Source organism: Xiphophorus couchianus, chromosome 20, assembly GCF_001444195.1.
Source record: "Xiphophorus couchianus chromosome 20, X_couchianus-1.0, whole genome shotgun sequence".
NCBI lineage: Eukaryota > Metazoa > Chordata > Actinopteri > Cyprinodontiformes > Poeciliidae > Xiphophorus > Xiphophorus couchianus.
In genome coordinates this window covers 7415309-7431440 of record NC_040247.1, presented here as the reverse complement: position 1 = coordinate 7431440, position 16132 = coordinate 7415309, and the positions used below count along the sequence as shown (strand labels likewise).

The window sequence follows — 16132 nt, the reverse complement described above, 5'->3', positions numbered from 1 at the left end:
ACGGTGTTTTGCATCAATCTTCAAAGAAATGTCAATGGAAATTGTAATGCGCTTGGCAAACTTAAAGGGGTGAGAAAGACGAGCAGTCCATGAGGAGAGAGGGAGGGCTGTCATTGAGCTTATCACAGATTCATTTGCTTAATTGATGAAAGTAACTATAAATTTTACAGAAAAGTTAATAAATTAAAAGCAGCACTCTTTGAACCACTCTTGGATATAGCAAGTAAACAAATGACTACATTAAAGTAAATTCAGTTGTTTAGAAATTTCAGGATGTGGTTAAAGCACTTAATGATAATTAATTGTGCTTTTGTATTTACTCCCTTTTACTGCACACTAAGCTGAAAGATCATGGCCTTTCAACCTTAATTAATAACCAAACAATGTGCATTTTCTACTCCTCTCTGTTGTATATGTACAAACCAGCAAATCTCTGTGTAATGTACTCACTGAAAGGGAAAAAAAGCTCACTAAATAATTTATAAATAACAGTAATTAGATAACTAATTTTGAAGTTTTGGGGTCTAATTATCTTCCAGGAAGTCCTAATTAAATTCAGATTCCTTGAACAAACTATAAAAAGAAATCTAAAGAATCTCTTTGTCAACCCCGCACACCGGTTACAACATATTTAGTTTCTAAACATATCTTAATGTTTGTCAGCTGTAATATTTCTTTGTATGCAGGCTGCTCGGTATCATCATAAATTCTGTGCATGTGTGTTTGACTGGCTGGATACCAAAGCAGCTTTACTCTAAAGGTTCTGTCAGTGCTGAGCTCCAGGTGCCTGCTGAGGCCTCCTGTCTGTCTGCAGGGCTGACCTACACTGGCACTCACCATATGTGCCCTTCTCACCTTCTGTCACAGTCGTACTGAACAATGTATGTTGGCGATCCTCACCTGACTCTCAGTCAGTCTCTTTATCATTTAGTCAACAGCTTTGACACTTTCAGATATTTTCAGCTCAACCTTGCTAACCATTTTCTTGGATTAGTTTATAACAAGGCCAGTCTAACTTCATACTCTTGATTACTCTAAAGACAAACAAACAAAATTCATCTTGTGCCATTGCTATGTTTATTATACCTAGTGTTATGAGGGTACAAAAGATGTATTATGCCAGATACAGATTTCTTGATTGTCAATACTATATATAAGGTTTGCAAAGTTATATTTTGCAGATTTTCATTAGATAATATTATACAAATATATTGTGCCTTGATTTTAGAGCTGTGAAAAAGAAATACATTTTTTATTTTTCAGCTGGTGTCGTGAACTACAAGTCAAAAGGATAGTGGTCACATTTGGCTTGCTAGTAGCTATTTTGGCAGCTCCACCTGGCTTTACACCAGTGCTCCACTGAAGCAGCAAAGTCCCTGGTAGCCTGGTTACAGTGAACCTGAGCAATTTGAAGCATAATTAACTCATAAATCTTCCCTAGACCATATGAAAAAGCTGAACCTGATTACACCCCCCGTCCTCAGCATAATGTGAGGATCCACAATCAGCCAGCTAGTCTGATAAGAAACCAATTCAGGTTCTGTGTTTAATAATTTTAAACAGCAGCTCACCTTGAGTTAATGAAATGTCTAAACAAATAGGTCTTCTATAATTTAATACACAAAATCACAACAAAGAGCAAGACTGCATGTGCAAAGATTACATTTATCTGTTGAGCAAGGCTGAATTCACTCAGACCTTATTATATATATGTTGCCCTCAGGTAGTGGATGATCTCTATTCAGAGTCCTGAAATTGATGATATAGCAAGTCTACAGACAGAAAGAAAATGATTCATTGCCTTGGCCATCAACGTGTCTTCACAATCTTAGGTGTAAGCCTTGCCATTTATAGCATACTCACTTCTTTAGTAAAATCACACATTAAATCACATATGCCCATGAAGACAATTTCCACCCATGTTGTATGTAGGCAGAGCTATGAATGTTGACAACTGCTAACACCACTTACATGCATGGAAGATCTGACCTAGAACCATGCAATTCCATGTTTCTGGAACATTTAGAATAATTCAAATATGCAACGTGCTCTTGATTGCTTCCCTAAATTGACTAATCAGACATATGTGTTAAGCTGTGAGAACAGAAAAGGAAGCAAAAAAGTAATTGGAATGCACCCAAAAGAAAATTTAGACTGATAGAGGCCCAATATTATCATCACAGTAATAGTTAATAAACAATATTTACCTATATTAGATAATGCTGTATTCTTTTGACACAGTGAAAATACTGCAGCATTGATATGGCTTGTCTACTTCATCACACAATCCTGCACTGCATCACTATCACTTACAGATTCCCAAACAACTACCACATGGTCAGCTCCCTCACTTCCCCCTACTAAAACACATATCCAAACAGGAGCAAGATGGAAATAAGCATCAGTTATTATTATTGGCCCAGTTTTACTTGTGGGACCAATACTGGGATGTTTAAAAAATTAACAACATTGGCTGATCTATAAAACTTCACCTTATCAAGAAAGAGGATGATTTCTTTAAGAGGTTAAAGCTCCCTGGAATATCAATAAAATAGTGCAAGTCTGACCTGATAATAGGTCAAGTAATTCCCCAGGCTGAAATATGTTTTCTACAGAAAAGCAAAAAGAAGGTATAAGAGAAGAACAATGAAACAGTTTCCAGAATACAAAGTTGGAACCAGGTTTAGATACACCATATAAAAAGACAGAGCCTCTCTTTCTTAATGTCTGTAATACATGTAGACTAAATCTTGGGTCAGTTTAGATGACAAAAAATATTTGTACTTGCTAAATGCCAGAATATTGAGAGAGGCAATATTTGCCTTTATTTAATTTGGGGAAGTTCGTATTATCATATCAGGACTTTGCAAACTTCTTATAGATTAAAAGAACATATAACAGTTTCTAGATGACTGAATGTTTCACATTCATTTGTTGAAACAATTCTACACAAATAATATATGAATATTCAGCTACCGTTTTGAACATTCTCAGGAGCTTTATTTTATTAATTTTTTTTAGAGTGAAATGTGTTAATCATAGAACTTTTCAGAAGGTCTTCTGAAGATGCTAAGATGAAACTGCAAAGAGACATTATCCAGTAGAATGCTTTATTGACATGGGTCAGAAAGAAGCCATGACTCCAGCAGTAACAAAAAAGGAAAGAAAACCATTTGTAAATGCACTTAAGAAAAAAAACATAAATTATCCAAGATGGTCTGATGAAAATACACTTAAAGTGTTTGGCCTTTACTACCATTGTTAAATTTGAAGAAAAACGGGAAGCTTAAAAACCATTCCAACTGTGAAGGAGAGGATGGCAGTATCATGTTTTGTTGGGGTTTTATTGACGGAGGATCTGATTAAGTTCACAAAATAGATGCCAGTGAATGTAGATATCAGGTTTCGATTGCACTTGCAATACAAATAAAAGTAGGCACAATGAGTTGGGAGAAATGTGATCCTATTCTTAAAGGAAAAGGCTACCATTTTCTCAGTTTCTCATATTACCATAGCTATAAAGTGAGTCATTTTAATCCTGTCCAGATTCGTGAGTGGATTTATGACATCTTTACAAGGAAGAAGAAAATAAACAAAGTGGTAATTGTGTGGATGAAAATGTATTTTTGGTGTCAGAGGCTAGCAGAAAAAGGGCAGACAGGTGAGATGATAAGAAGGCAACAGCAGCTCAGATAATTCATTGGAACCGCAGTATGAGCAATACTGCCTTTGAATGCACAACACATTGAACCTTAAATAAGCAGCAACAGAAGATCAAGGTAGTGTACTAAGCTTCATACTCCTGTCAGCTATGAACAGGAAACTGAGCTCACAATTTTCACAAGCTCACCAAAATAAGAACAAAGGGGGATAGACATTGTCTGTTCCAATAAGTATTTACTTCAAATTGTAGAGTCAGAATTTGGTCTAAACAACATCAAATAATCTGTCTGCCTACTAAGATGAGCATTGTTTAAAGCAATGACCTTCCTCAGTTAAAATGAAATCCTGGGAGAATTTATTAAAAAAATTATACTAGATATAATTAGAATTAAATCGGCAGAGTATTGACTTAAAACAGAGCACTGCTCTCTGATGCACAAACATGATACCAAATACTCTTATTTTAGTGGCGATTATGGCCAAAACTGTTCATTTTGTTTCATTAATTTCATAGATTTTAAAGCATTAAAAGAATTAACAAAGTTATTTGCTCTTTTTTTAACATATAAACTTTCTGGCTTCAAACTTCCAAGTGTTTCTGATATGCCCATAAATCTTATAAACAATGGGATGGACAACAAAACTCATTTTCTTGACCCATTGTGGTTTTGCTTAAAAAAATATCTAATGGACATTTTAAAAGACTATTGTATGTAAGTTGTGCAAAAAAGAGTTGGTCTATTGCCAAAGCTATTAAAGCCTACAGTATCATGTTCTCAATGATGTCAGTGACCACATTTCTACAGAAGTATTTTTTAAAAGAAATGACATGAATGAGAAGGTGTTCCTGAAACTCTTGAAAGCCAAATGAATATAAAATCACTTTGCACTAGTCTTGTGGTTGCATAACCTAAATAACAGATTAATGTAATAAATATATTTGTTGTTCAGCCCACATACGTATTTATTCAATCATTTAGCAGCAAAAATGGGTTTTGGAATTTAAAATGCTGCAAATGTTGCTAAGTACAGTTTTTAATTACAATGTGATTAGCTGCGATTAAATACAGACCCTGAAATTGCCTCAAATAAAAAAAAATATTTGAGTTCCACCACAAGTGGAAATATTACGAAATTATAAATGCAAGTATTCCAAAACTATCTTAAAGTATGTCAGTTCTAAGACTATATGTAATAAATCCCTGGAACAAAAAATTTAGCTCTTCTTCCTTGTGTGTAGTGTCATATAATGTATGCATTCCTCATACTGCTAGAAATGTTTTATGAGAGACAAGTGTTAAATCACTGCACTCACCTGTCAAGCACATTTAACTTCATACTGATACCTCAAAAGACAGACACCACAGTCCATGACAAAAACATGAAGCTTTGAACTTCGTAAGACACCGTAAGCTAGTTTATTGTCACAAACAGAGTAGCAGTTTATAGCAATGCCAACATGGATAAACAAACTGTGAGTCATATTTTAAGAAATAGCTAGGTACACAGTTCAAGAGTCTGCTAAGTACAAGATGCAAGTTTTACCAAATTATGCTTATAAAATGCATTTAAACACCTTCAGGGCAAGAATTTCTTTGTGTGACATTACAGTGTGTAATTAAGCACTATATTTTCAGAAGAAATCATGTCCTTCATTACAGAGGCACTGACACCAACCACCCACAGAGGTCGGTTGAGCCTGAAGGTACAGGAGTGGAGTGTGTTTGATTGGATGCAAGTAGTAAGTTTCCCTTTTCCTACACACCAAAAAGTTATTGCTTAGCAGAGAACTGCTCAATCCATAACTGAGACATTTTTAATTCGCTCACCCACATTACCAGGTTTGTATGTTGTTGTGACAAGCTCATGGTCATAAGTAACAAGATTGTAACATACTTATATTTATACGAATGTCTAGAATTTTGAGACTATTTTGTTTTTGTTTGTCTTAGACAGAGAAATAGAACAGAATTGCCTGAGGTAATTAAGGATGACATGATGTTTATGTAACCTCCAAACCTCACAACCCAGAAGCAATTATTGGCTCCTGGTCCCGATGACCCCAGTGCTATAGCATTTTGCATTGCAAAACCGCAATCCTGTGTCCTAAGAGTTAGCAGGGTACAGGGTGATGGGGGAGGTGGGAACACTGAGTGGGGGCAAGCAAGAGTTGAGTTCTTTTCACAGCTCGCTCTGACGGGAACTATTGCTGTCTAATACGGAGTGACGGGCACTTCAGTGGAGAGGGCGTAGAGCCCCCCAATTTCCACCAGGTCCCCTCAGCAGGAGCAGCAGAGAAGCCAAGGGTTGGGGTGGCAGACTTATTGTGGCCCAGTGAGTTGGAGTGGGACATGGGGCCTCATTACAACGCTTAACTGCACTCACAGGCCCTCATTAACCCACCACACCAGTGACTCAAATCAAAACAGACAAAAAAAAAAGAAGGTCAGTGCGTGAATAAAAGGTTCTATTCGAGCTGTAGCATTGTAACTGAGTGCGTTATGGCATTTTTAAACAACCAGCCCCCAATAAACATTGAATTCTAGAACAATGTGTCAATTTAAGTGTAAAAATTTCCTATGTAAATGACTTTCTTCAAGTAATTGTTCATTTATTGTTAGACTGATTCTGTGCTGGCTTTTGATTATATGTGGATGGGGTTAATCAAAACCTAATAAACCTACATAAAACCAGTTCACAATAATTCAGATAATTTATCTTTAGTGATGACCACCCTATCTTTTTATCCAGTCTTCATCTGTCTATGCACTCCCCTCAGCTGCATACAAATAGCCCTGGACAAACTGCAAATTCAGTAAAATCAGCCCACTCAGAATGCCTATGGACAGACAGTAGACCGGTTATATGCATATATACTTACCAGCCACTTTATTATGTACACCTGATTAAGTGCTTGCTCACACATAGCACTGCACTGAATTGCTGCCATTTCAGTCAATGGAATGACAGCAATTCAAAGCATTAAGAAGTGTGAAGATGACTAGCTAAATCTATTTGCTGATTTCCAGGGACTATCAGTCACAAGCATTCCTTTCTTTCTTACACAGAGTGGCCCCAGAAGCTGAAAACATCCAAATAACAATGCAGTTTAAACTTGAAAACATAGAACCAACCTGCTTTGTATCAACAGTGCAGTGTTGCAATACTATGGGAAACATTTTTAGCACACTTTCCATTAGTCTTCATAGCCATTGTACAACAATATTTGTTAACCGGTGGCTAGGTGTCAGTTAGGGCACTGTTGATGCAAAACAGTCAATGCTTTAGTAATGTATTTTGATAATGAAATGCAAACTAAAGACAAAGCCAAAAGCCAAACTGCCCTGGCCAGTACATTACTCCTGCAAGAGATCACATCACTACTAACAGAAATATTTTTAAGTCTAACTCTTCAGTCAAGTGTTGTAGTTATTTAACAGTATCAAGAGAGTAGACAGCTGCTGGCTAGCACTTAGCTCCCTGGTCTAAAGTACGTAGTGATGAGGTCACACATTAAAGATCAGCAGGCCATCACATTCTGTCTGTCACATCATTAGCAGTGCTCTGTTTCCCATTTTATAAGTCTTAATCTGCATACATCACCATAGAAAAGAGAAAAGAAGCAGACTTCGAGGGGGCTTTTGTATAACACATTATGTACATGTGGAGAAATATGTGTGATGAAAATTGTGCAGGGTATAAGCAATGGAAGAGTTACAGGAGTGGGGAAGAAAAGAGGAGAAAACCACATGGCGAAGGCAAAGCGCTGAAGAAGACAGATGGACTTACTTACCAGCCTGGTTAGTGGTAATGTTGACTGAGGCGTACTGAGGAGAGTAGGGGCTCTGATCTGACACTCCGTTGACAGCCTGCACCTCAAACGTATACTGCGTGTGGGCCAACAGGTCACTAATGTACACCCGACTTTTTGTCAGGCCAAGCTGACGGGGTAAAAACTGAACATTGTCCCCACACCGAGTGCACCCTCCGCGGCCTCCGCCACAGCTCTTGCAGATGATGTTGTAGACTACATCCTCACGACCTCCAGAGTCTCGAGGTGGCATCCACTCCAGCATCACAGAGGTTTCATTCACACTTGAGATCACAGTCTGTGGAGCTGAGGGGACAGCTAGAAAACAAGAAAGATTTATAGTCTCAACATTTAGTTAGGTAAATGGACAGATGAAATAGGAAAGTATTTTGATCAACATGTTGTGCAAATGTTTACAATAGTTCTTGAATTTTGAGGTTCTGCCATGCATTTTATGGAGTTTTATGTGACATACCATAACAAACTAGTGCATAGTTGGAAACTGAAAAGTGTTGCATGCATTTGTATTCAGATCCACTGGGATAATACTTGGCAGAACCGCCTTTTGCTGCAATAACAGCTAACAATCTTCTAGCCATCTTCACCAGACAAACTGGATGGAAAGTATCTGTGAAAAGCAACTTTCCAGTCAGACCACAGATTCTTAGTCGGAATTACTTCTGAACTTTGACTATGTAATTCTTTCATTTTCTCCTTGGATATTCCTCCATATATTTGATTCCATCCATCTATCCCAAACTATAACCACCGTCACTGTACCTAATGAAGAAAAACTCAAGCGCTTAACAGTGCAACTTCTACATTTCACCATAGGGTTAGTGTGTTCAATGTGATGTGTAGTTTTCATTTTTCTACCAACACAAAATTGATGATTTCTGAAGACCATTTTTATTTGAGGGTATCAGAGTATATGGAGTAAATGAACATATTTTTCCCAATATTTATTTGTAAAACACTTGTGCACCAGATATAATTTTCCTCCAACTTCACAATTATGCATGACTGTGTTGTTGTACCACATTAATTCCCAATAAAATACATCCAAGTAAGTAAATGTAAAAATGTGAGAAACAGTGTATGAATGATTTTCAAGACACGGTATAGCATGCACTTTTATTTTATTGTAATTGCCTTTGTAATATTATTTAAAGGCAAATGAGCAAAATCATGATGCTTAATTGGACCTCTTACCCAAATATGTACCCAAACGCTGGATGTTCATCTAAATCTTTTATAGTGGCTCAGGTTGGCCGGTTATTGTTCCCATTTATCTAATAAAATACATTAAAAATGAAACTTTCTGAGCACATATGTTCAGTTCCAATTTGCCATTATCAAACCCAAATCATGATCAATGAAAACAACTTTATTCAGCTTTTCAAATTCACTCTTTAAGAAAATTTTCATGTAGTTCAGATGGAAGGCAAGGCTGTCTTTCCTCTGCCTTTCAACAAAGTTTTGTCTGACTAGGACTTTAGCGAAAGTCATGAAAAACTGATATAGAAAAAAAATTATTGTAGCTCACATCAGTGCAACATTTGGAAAATCTGGAGACGTGTTCTGCCCTTGACAGTGTGAAGGGCATAACTGCTATCTCTTCCTAGACAAACCCCTAACAGGAGGAGAGAAATTTCACCAGCTTCTCTGTATAGCCTCTTAGAGTTGACTGCATTCCAGGCTTGCAGTGCCTTTTCCCTTGAGATGCCCATTTACACTCTCGTTTTCAAAGTTGATCTCCACTTTGTCAAGTGCTTTCCTAACATCTCTTTTTAACATTTTTTAAAATGGAGAACAGCATAGACGCTAAGAAAGATATACACTCTTCTCGAGAGATTCTTAGCAGGGCGGAAACTTTCCACATGTTGCTGCGTGTTGAGTGGCAGGGGAAACAAACAAACAGTGAAAACTGTTTATCTTTTAAGGCCATGTGCACCTAATTATAGTAGACATGTCCTCCAGGACTAACAAGATAAACAGTTCCACTCCGCCCACAACATCCTAAATCTGAATCGATCACTTTTTATTTAACCTTTTTTAATTGGCTGCAATTAACAGATCTCTTGCCCTGGAAGAAAGCCCATAGGAGTGCTCTTCTTGGAGTCTCTCTGAAACACAACTCCTCTTTGGCATCTCCTTCTGAGGGAGGAGGACTAATATCCCTCCCATTAGCTGGCGGGCCTCTCTGATGGGCCTGTTTTCTTGCTTTAATCAAACCAGGCCCTGCTGCGCTTAATACGGGTGACGTGACGCTGCTGCTTTCTCATTCACAACAGCTGCTCAACTCCCAGACCCAGGCTTATGCAAATCTCCTTTGTTGGAGACCATCAAATCTTTTCCCTTCTCTCCCTTTTCAACAGGCTAAGAGGGAGTTTAAGGGAAAAAACACAACTGAAACACTGAAAGGTGCTTATTTTTCCTAACTCTCCCCTAGAGCACTAATTCTCCTTTCCTCCACACCCCTTTTCTTTCCGGATAAAATTCCTGGCTTCTTCTTTTATGGCTGTCTGTCCTTCATCCTTAACCCCCCTACCTCAGTGTTGCTTCGCTCTATCCATCCATCTGCCTTTTTCTTCTCCCATATCACCGTTAGTCTCAAATTCTAATTCTGATTCAAACGGCTTCATTGGCATCACAAGGGAACGCTTCACCCCGGCTCATTCTCTGAGGCTGACCCTTCACAAAGCTACGTGCCCTGGCCCACTAACCTCCAGTCTGGTTTGGAGTAGGGACTGTGTGATGTTGAGGGAGGGCAGCCGAGCCTTGTCTGCCAGGTCAGATCTGTGGACAGCCACACTTTGAGCATGTCAGCATTATGTTTGTGCGAGGGGCAGCTCTGACAGGGTTTCTCTGTTCAAAGCTGTGCAGATGACTATCACCCTCTGATCTCAAAAACGTCTACTTGCGGGTGAGAAATGTACGTGTCAAAGACTTCATATCTGAAACTAAAGAATAACTGCTCATGTCTGGATAGTTTGTGGAGATGACTTGAATGTTGAAAAACTATAATGAAAATGGAAACCCATACATACTTGTGCATGGCATCTGCAGAGGATCAGAGTCAGTACGATAGTATCCATTGCGACAAATGCAGTTGATGGCCCCCTCACTTGTGGTACGGCTGTTGATGGGACACTGCATACAGGACTCATCGCCTTGAGTAGGCTTGAAAAATCCTGATGGACAAGCTGAAGACAGAGGACAAAACAAAAAATTTTGTCATTCTTAATAAATAAATTTTTTTCACAGAAATAGACTACTGATGTAAATGCCAGGGTAAATACTGTGCAGTGAAAAACTGATGTTTACATACACTCTATAACAATATTAAAACTGACATTAAAACTAAACTTTATATGTTTATGTTAGCTGAAATAACTAACAAAAACATAAAATTTATAAAGACTAAAGGCTAAATGCTAAAGGCTAGAGCAATGTGGACACTTTTTTGAGGTTTTTGTTTTTATTTCTTTTTTGAATGTACAAGAAATTAAGAGCATCTGGGAAATCCCAGATCATGATGTCATGGGTTTGTAAGCCTTTGATTAAGACCAATTTACAATATTTTAGTTAATTGGTTGCAGACCTGTGGATGCATTTTAAGACAGATCTCAAACATGCTGCTTGTGTGACATCAAGAGAAAATCTAAATAAATCAAGCAGAATATCAAAAGGCGAATTCTGGACCCCTGAATGTCTTGTTCATCATTAGATTCAATTACCAGATGTCTGAAGGTGTTGCACTCAACTTTTCAAACAATTATATACAAACACAACAAAGGAATGTCCAGCCGTTATGCTGCTCAGGAAAGAGACGGGTTCTGCGTTCCACAGATGAACATGTTTTGGCTTGTAATGTTAACATCAAACCCTGAACAAAAGCCAAAGAGCTTGTGAAAAAGCTGGCTAAAGCTGGTAAGACAGTGTCATTATCCACAATGAACCAAGTCATGTACAGACAGCACTAAAAGGCCACTCAGAGGAAAAAGCCATTACTCCAAAAGCAACAAAAAAGCCATATTGCAATTTGCAAATGCCATTCATTTCTTTATTGTCCCACATAGGGAATTTTGGTGAACAGCAGCAGTCAAAGACAGTAATGGCATAATCCACACGTCAACACAATTACTACACCACATGCATTCTGGGAAAAAGACGTCAATTTTTGAAGACATGTCGTGTCTGATGAAACTAAACAAAATCCAATCCGTGAAGTATGGCGGTGGCAGTATAATGTTGTTAGAGTTAGCTGCAGGAGCAACTGATGCGCTTCCATATATCATGAAGTAAGAATGACGTATGGAAATATTTACGAAATCTCTCACCACATCAGCCTTGAACTTTAAAGCTTCGGATCAAATGGGTCTTCTAAATGGTAAATGATCCAAAGCTTAGTATCAATGCTGCGAGTTGACTCTTTGTAGACACATAAACATTAAAACATGTAAGTTTGCTTTGAATTATTCCCGGTACTGCGGTTGTCTGAGAAATATCTGAAGCATTCTGTTCCCACACAGGCACAGGCAGGGTAATCAAAACATACACCACGTACAGCATTAAATACTGTAATTATATGGGTGGATGAGTCATCTCTTCTACATAGGTGGTTTTGTTTGTGTGTTGCCATAAGATTCAGTTGCTGTTGTGATAATATTGGTAGTAAAAAAAAAATGTTTTTGGTGAAATATGTTTATCCTTTACTGGTTTAAAAAAGTAATAAAAAACTGACATTTGCACCTGCACCATGTCAAGAGCTTTTCTTGTAACTCGAGCCAAAAAGAAATCTATGGATTTGCTTCAGGTAATCTAGCTTCCACCTGCTCCACTGATAGAAAATGAAATATAGACGTACTAAGACCGAGGTGTTGGAAGTACAGCAACCTGAAACAAATTGCACATGGGACATTGTGCTTATCTGAAGTTAAAACCCCTTCAGGTATTTTGAAATGCAGTTTCATTTTCTTTGGCAGCTTTATAAAAAGTGGAATATTTTATGCAGCTAGATAAAAGGGGACTAGAAGGTGTTCTTATATACTGTTTGTCAATTTGTATATTTTACAACTATATACTAATATATAATTTTAATATAAAATTTTCAAGGTAATATTTATCTACATCCTCTTATTGCTACTTGAACAACTTAAACACTATAACAACTACTGTATAACAGAAAATGTTCTGGAATAAAATTCCTATATTTAGCAAATTAAAGAAAATTGCTAATTTTTTCATTCTCTTACTGTAAATGCAATTACATGTCAGACATAATATCTGGAGCATAAAAACACCAGCTGCAGTTTTCATGTAGGAGAGGTTATGGCGAATCAATCTTGAGGTTTCTGTAACAAACACATAAAAGTACCAGTTTGTAAAACAAAATATATCAGCCGGAATACTATGTTTAAAATGATAAATGTATAAGCATGAAAGATGAAAACAGTTATCAAAACAGTGCCGTTAACTGAGATGCTGTTTTTTATTTCATAAAATGCTTCATTGCTTGAATGAGAAAGAAGTTTGCACATTAGGAACATGCATAATGAAATAATGAATAATGAGTGAATCCATACATTGCTACTGAAGAATGTCCGTGAAGAACAAAGATTGACAGTAAGTAAGGATTCAGGCGGGACTCTAAAACACAGTTTGGCAAACTTGATATGTAATGGTTATAGTAAAGAAAACTGTAAACCTGTCGATGGAGGTGTTTGAACATGCAGGGTGTGGATACTTAACGGGGAGCTCAAAAGTTAAATATTACAACACTGACACAGTTGGGCCTGGCCATCTGGCGCTGTGGTCCCTCAGTTTTTCTGAGTAATCCTGGCTCTTAAAGTCGAAGAATCAAAGAAAAAAATATTTAAGTCATGGCTAAGCTATTAAAATACTACAAAGCTCATAAAACAGAAACATGTCAAGTTCTGAAAGAGGAATCTCATATGGATAGTTTTTTTACCCTGTTAAAGAAAATTACAGCCATACGTTTAAAATAATTAGAAAGTATAATTATAAAGTTTTTACACCAGTCCAATTTCTTCAGTCTTTTGTTACTAAAACGTCAGAATTTATTTTAATATTCTAATCTCTTCCCAAAGCCATTTGTCGAACCTACAACCCTCCCATTACAAGACAATTACTCTACCCATAGAGTCACAGTCTGTCTTACCCGACAATAGAATGCAAATTTCATAGCCAATATTTAAAATCATGGGAAATACCCAGCCTACTGTGTGAGCAATCATATTATTTAACATAAGCCTAAACTGTGACAGTAAAGGATTTTATTTGGCCTTTTGCCTTATTTATAAGGCATAAATTGTGTTATAATTAACACAGTTATAATAATCACATGCATAAGCTCATTCAAAGAATTTTTAAATTATCATCCTACAGTAAATAAACTGAGGCAGTGTGGCTGTAGAACAGCTAACCTAATTTTCTAGCGTATGATTACATCTAGTTATCCAAACTTTATCTAAAAGGGCACATCTAACAATCTTAGTTAAATAGCAGTGTCAACAGCAAAAAGTTACTCAAAATAAAATTCAAATTTCACAAAGTATTAGTGTTGACATGTTTTTCTTCTTCTATGATGGATGGGGGAAAAGGTTTGGGGGACTGAGAGAAACATGAGGCCTGGACTTTCACGCTGCCAGTCAACGGGGTCCATTAATGAGGCCCAGGCAACAGCTATGTGGGGAACTGGGATCAGACCAGTGAGGTCCACGACAGTGTGGGGCTCCAAGGATCAACACCATAGGAAACAGCATAAAGAGGGAGTTGAGGCGGGAGTGTAAATGAAAACAAAGACATAAGACGGAAGAGGTTGGGAAATTTTTCATCCAAAGAATTATGTGAATTACTGTGTCTGTATTAAATTAATGTGTGGTACCAGCATGCAGACTATGCAAAACAAGACGAGCAATAACATTCAAATCTGGCTGTAGAGGAGACTGAATGAAAATAACTGACTTGCACATGCAGAGCCGCCGCATGATGCCAGGCCACGACAGTGGTTGCATTTCTGTGGTTCCTGATGGATGACACACTAGTCCATAATTTAAATTTTCCCACTGAGATCCTAAACCAACAGACATTATTGTTTGTTCACTTAAGGCTATAAAAGTTTGTGTTAAAAATTATATGAAGAAATATTCTCTTAAGACATTACATTTTCTGGGACTGTTCGGTTTTATTTTTTCAGATAGATACAATTCCTCCATAAGACAACAGTAATTTAATGATTTGGGTATTTTTGTATATTTCTTCTAAGGTATTCTCAATAAAACTTAGTTAATGCATTACACAGCTTATGATGTTATGCATTGTCAGTATGAGGCATTGCTACAAAGTCAGCAACACATCACAAGCGTCAATCTAGCTGACACATGTTTGCCCAGGAAGAGTAAATGCTGCAAGTCAGTGACTCTATGTAGTCTGTGTCCTTAAATAAAAATAAAACAGAAATGAAATGAATAAAACTGACTTTGAATCTGTCAATATAATTGGTTGAAATTGGCTTTTTTTGAAATGTGCCTTAAGATAACGTGCTGTTAATTGGCCATATGCAAAACACATTTAATTCAGTTGAATTAAATAAACCAATCAACATCACCTCTTTCACTCAAAAAGACATCTGGGGACATCTGTTGTAATATATGAGTATTGTAGCTTACAGTATGTTTACCTTGGGGAAAAAGACAGGTTGGACTTTCAGTCCAACTAAAACAAATGACTCAGCACTGAGAAGCACACATAGGATTAGATGCATTTACTTTTACAAACATTACAGTTTGATAACTCTTATTCATGTGGTAAAAAGAGACTTGAACCGATGTAATAAACAAACCAAACTTTTGTGAAAACCAAATGATCCACTTCAAGAGGACAATATTATATGTCTTGGCATTCCTCTGTGCTTTACCATGGTCATTATTTTAGGGAAAAATTTGGGGAATTTCCATTTTATACTTGGATGACAGATTTAAAGAGTTGCACAGTTGGTTGGTGTCAGATGCAGAGCAGCGGAGACAGGGAGAGCTGTGATTAAAAATCGGATCCGGAGCTTTAATTCCCTACCTACCCGCCTGCCCAGACTGCTGCTGTTGAGCTGTTTGATCATCGTGCTGGCAGGATTGCTCAACATGTGAGAACTAAAGGCAAAATTTATCTGGATGTTTCCTCTGACTAAAAATATCTTTCTGCTTATCAAAGTTAATTAGAGTCAGAATATTTACTGACAGCAGCCCCACTGTTGTTCCTGCTCTTTCTCCAGTCTGCTAATAATATCATCAATAGCATCAATCAAAAGGAGGCTATGGGGTTTCTTTCTCTCCTTATCAGAGTGCAAAAACAACTTTTAGACATAAGACTGACAATAAAAAGTGGACAAAAAACAAGAAGAAAATACAAGTAGTAAATCTTTAAAACAATTTATAAACACATAAGACCCAGTTTAATGGTAGCTCAGTGTATAGGGATTCAGGCCTAAGTCCTGAATAGTGAAAATAATAAAAATATCTGCCATCTGGGTGACTTAGTTTTATTTTTAGTATGGTCTAATCATTTAGGCACTAAGTGTTATATTACTTTAATTTAACACTACTTCTTTAAATGTCTATCCCCAGCCCCCCAACACAC

At 37.2% G+C, this 16132-nt stretch overlaps 1 protein-coding gene across 4 annotated transcripts in view; it reads right to left on the bottom strand.

The window, feature by feature from the left end:
- The window catches only part of ephb2b (eph receptor B2b), a 123629-nt gene that overhangs the window by 24643 nt on the left and 82854 nt on the right, over positions 1–16132 (bottom strand). For all 4 annotated transcript variants that reach the window (XM_028002854.1, XM_028002856.1, XM_028002855.1 and 1 more), the window contains exons 4-5: positions 10525–10680; positions 7457–7792 (exon numbers count right to left, since the gene is read on the bottom strand). In XM_028002854.1, coding sequence (XP_027858655.1) covers positions 7457–7792; positions 10525–10680 — 492 coding nt within the window. The remainder of the gene's footprint in view (positions 1–7456; positions 7793–10524; positions 10681–16132) is intronic.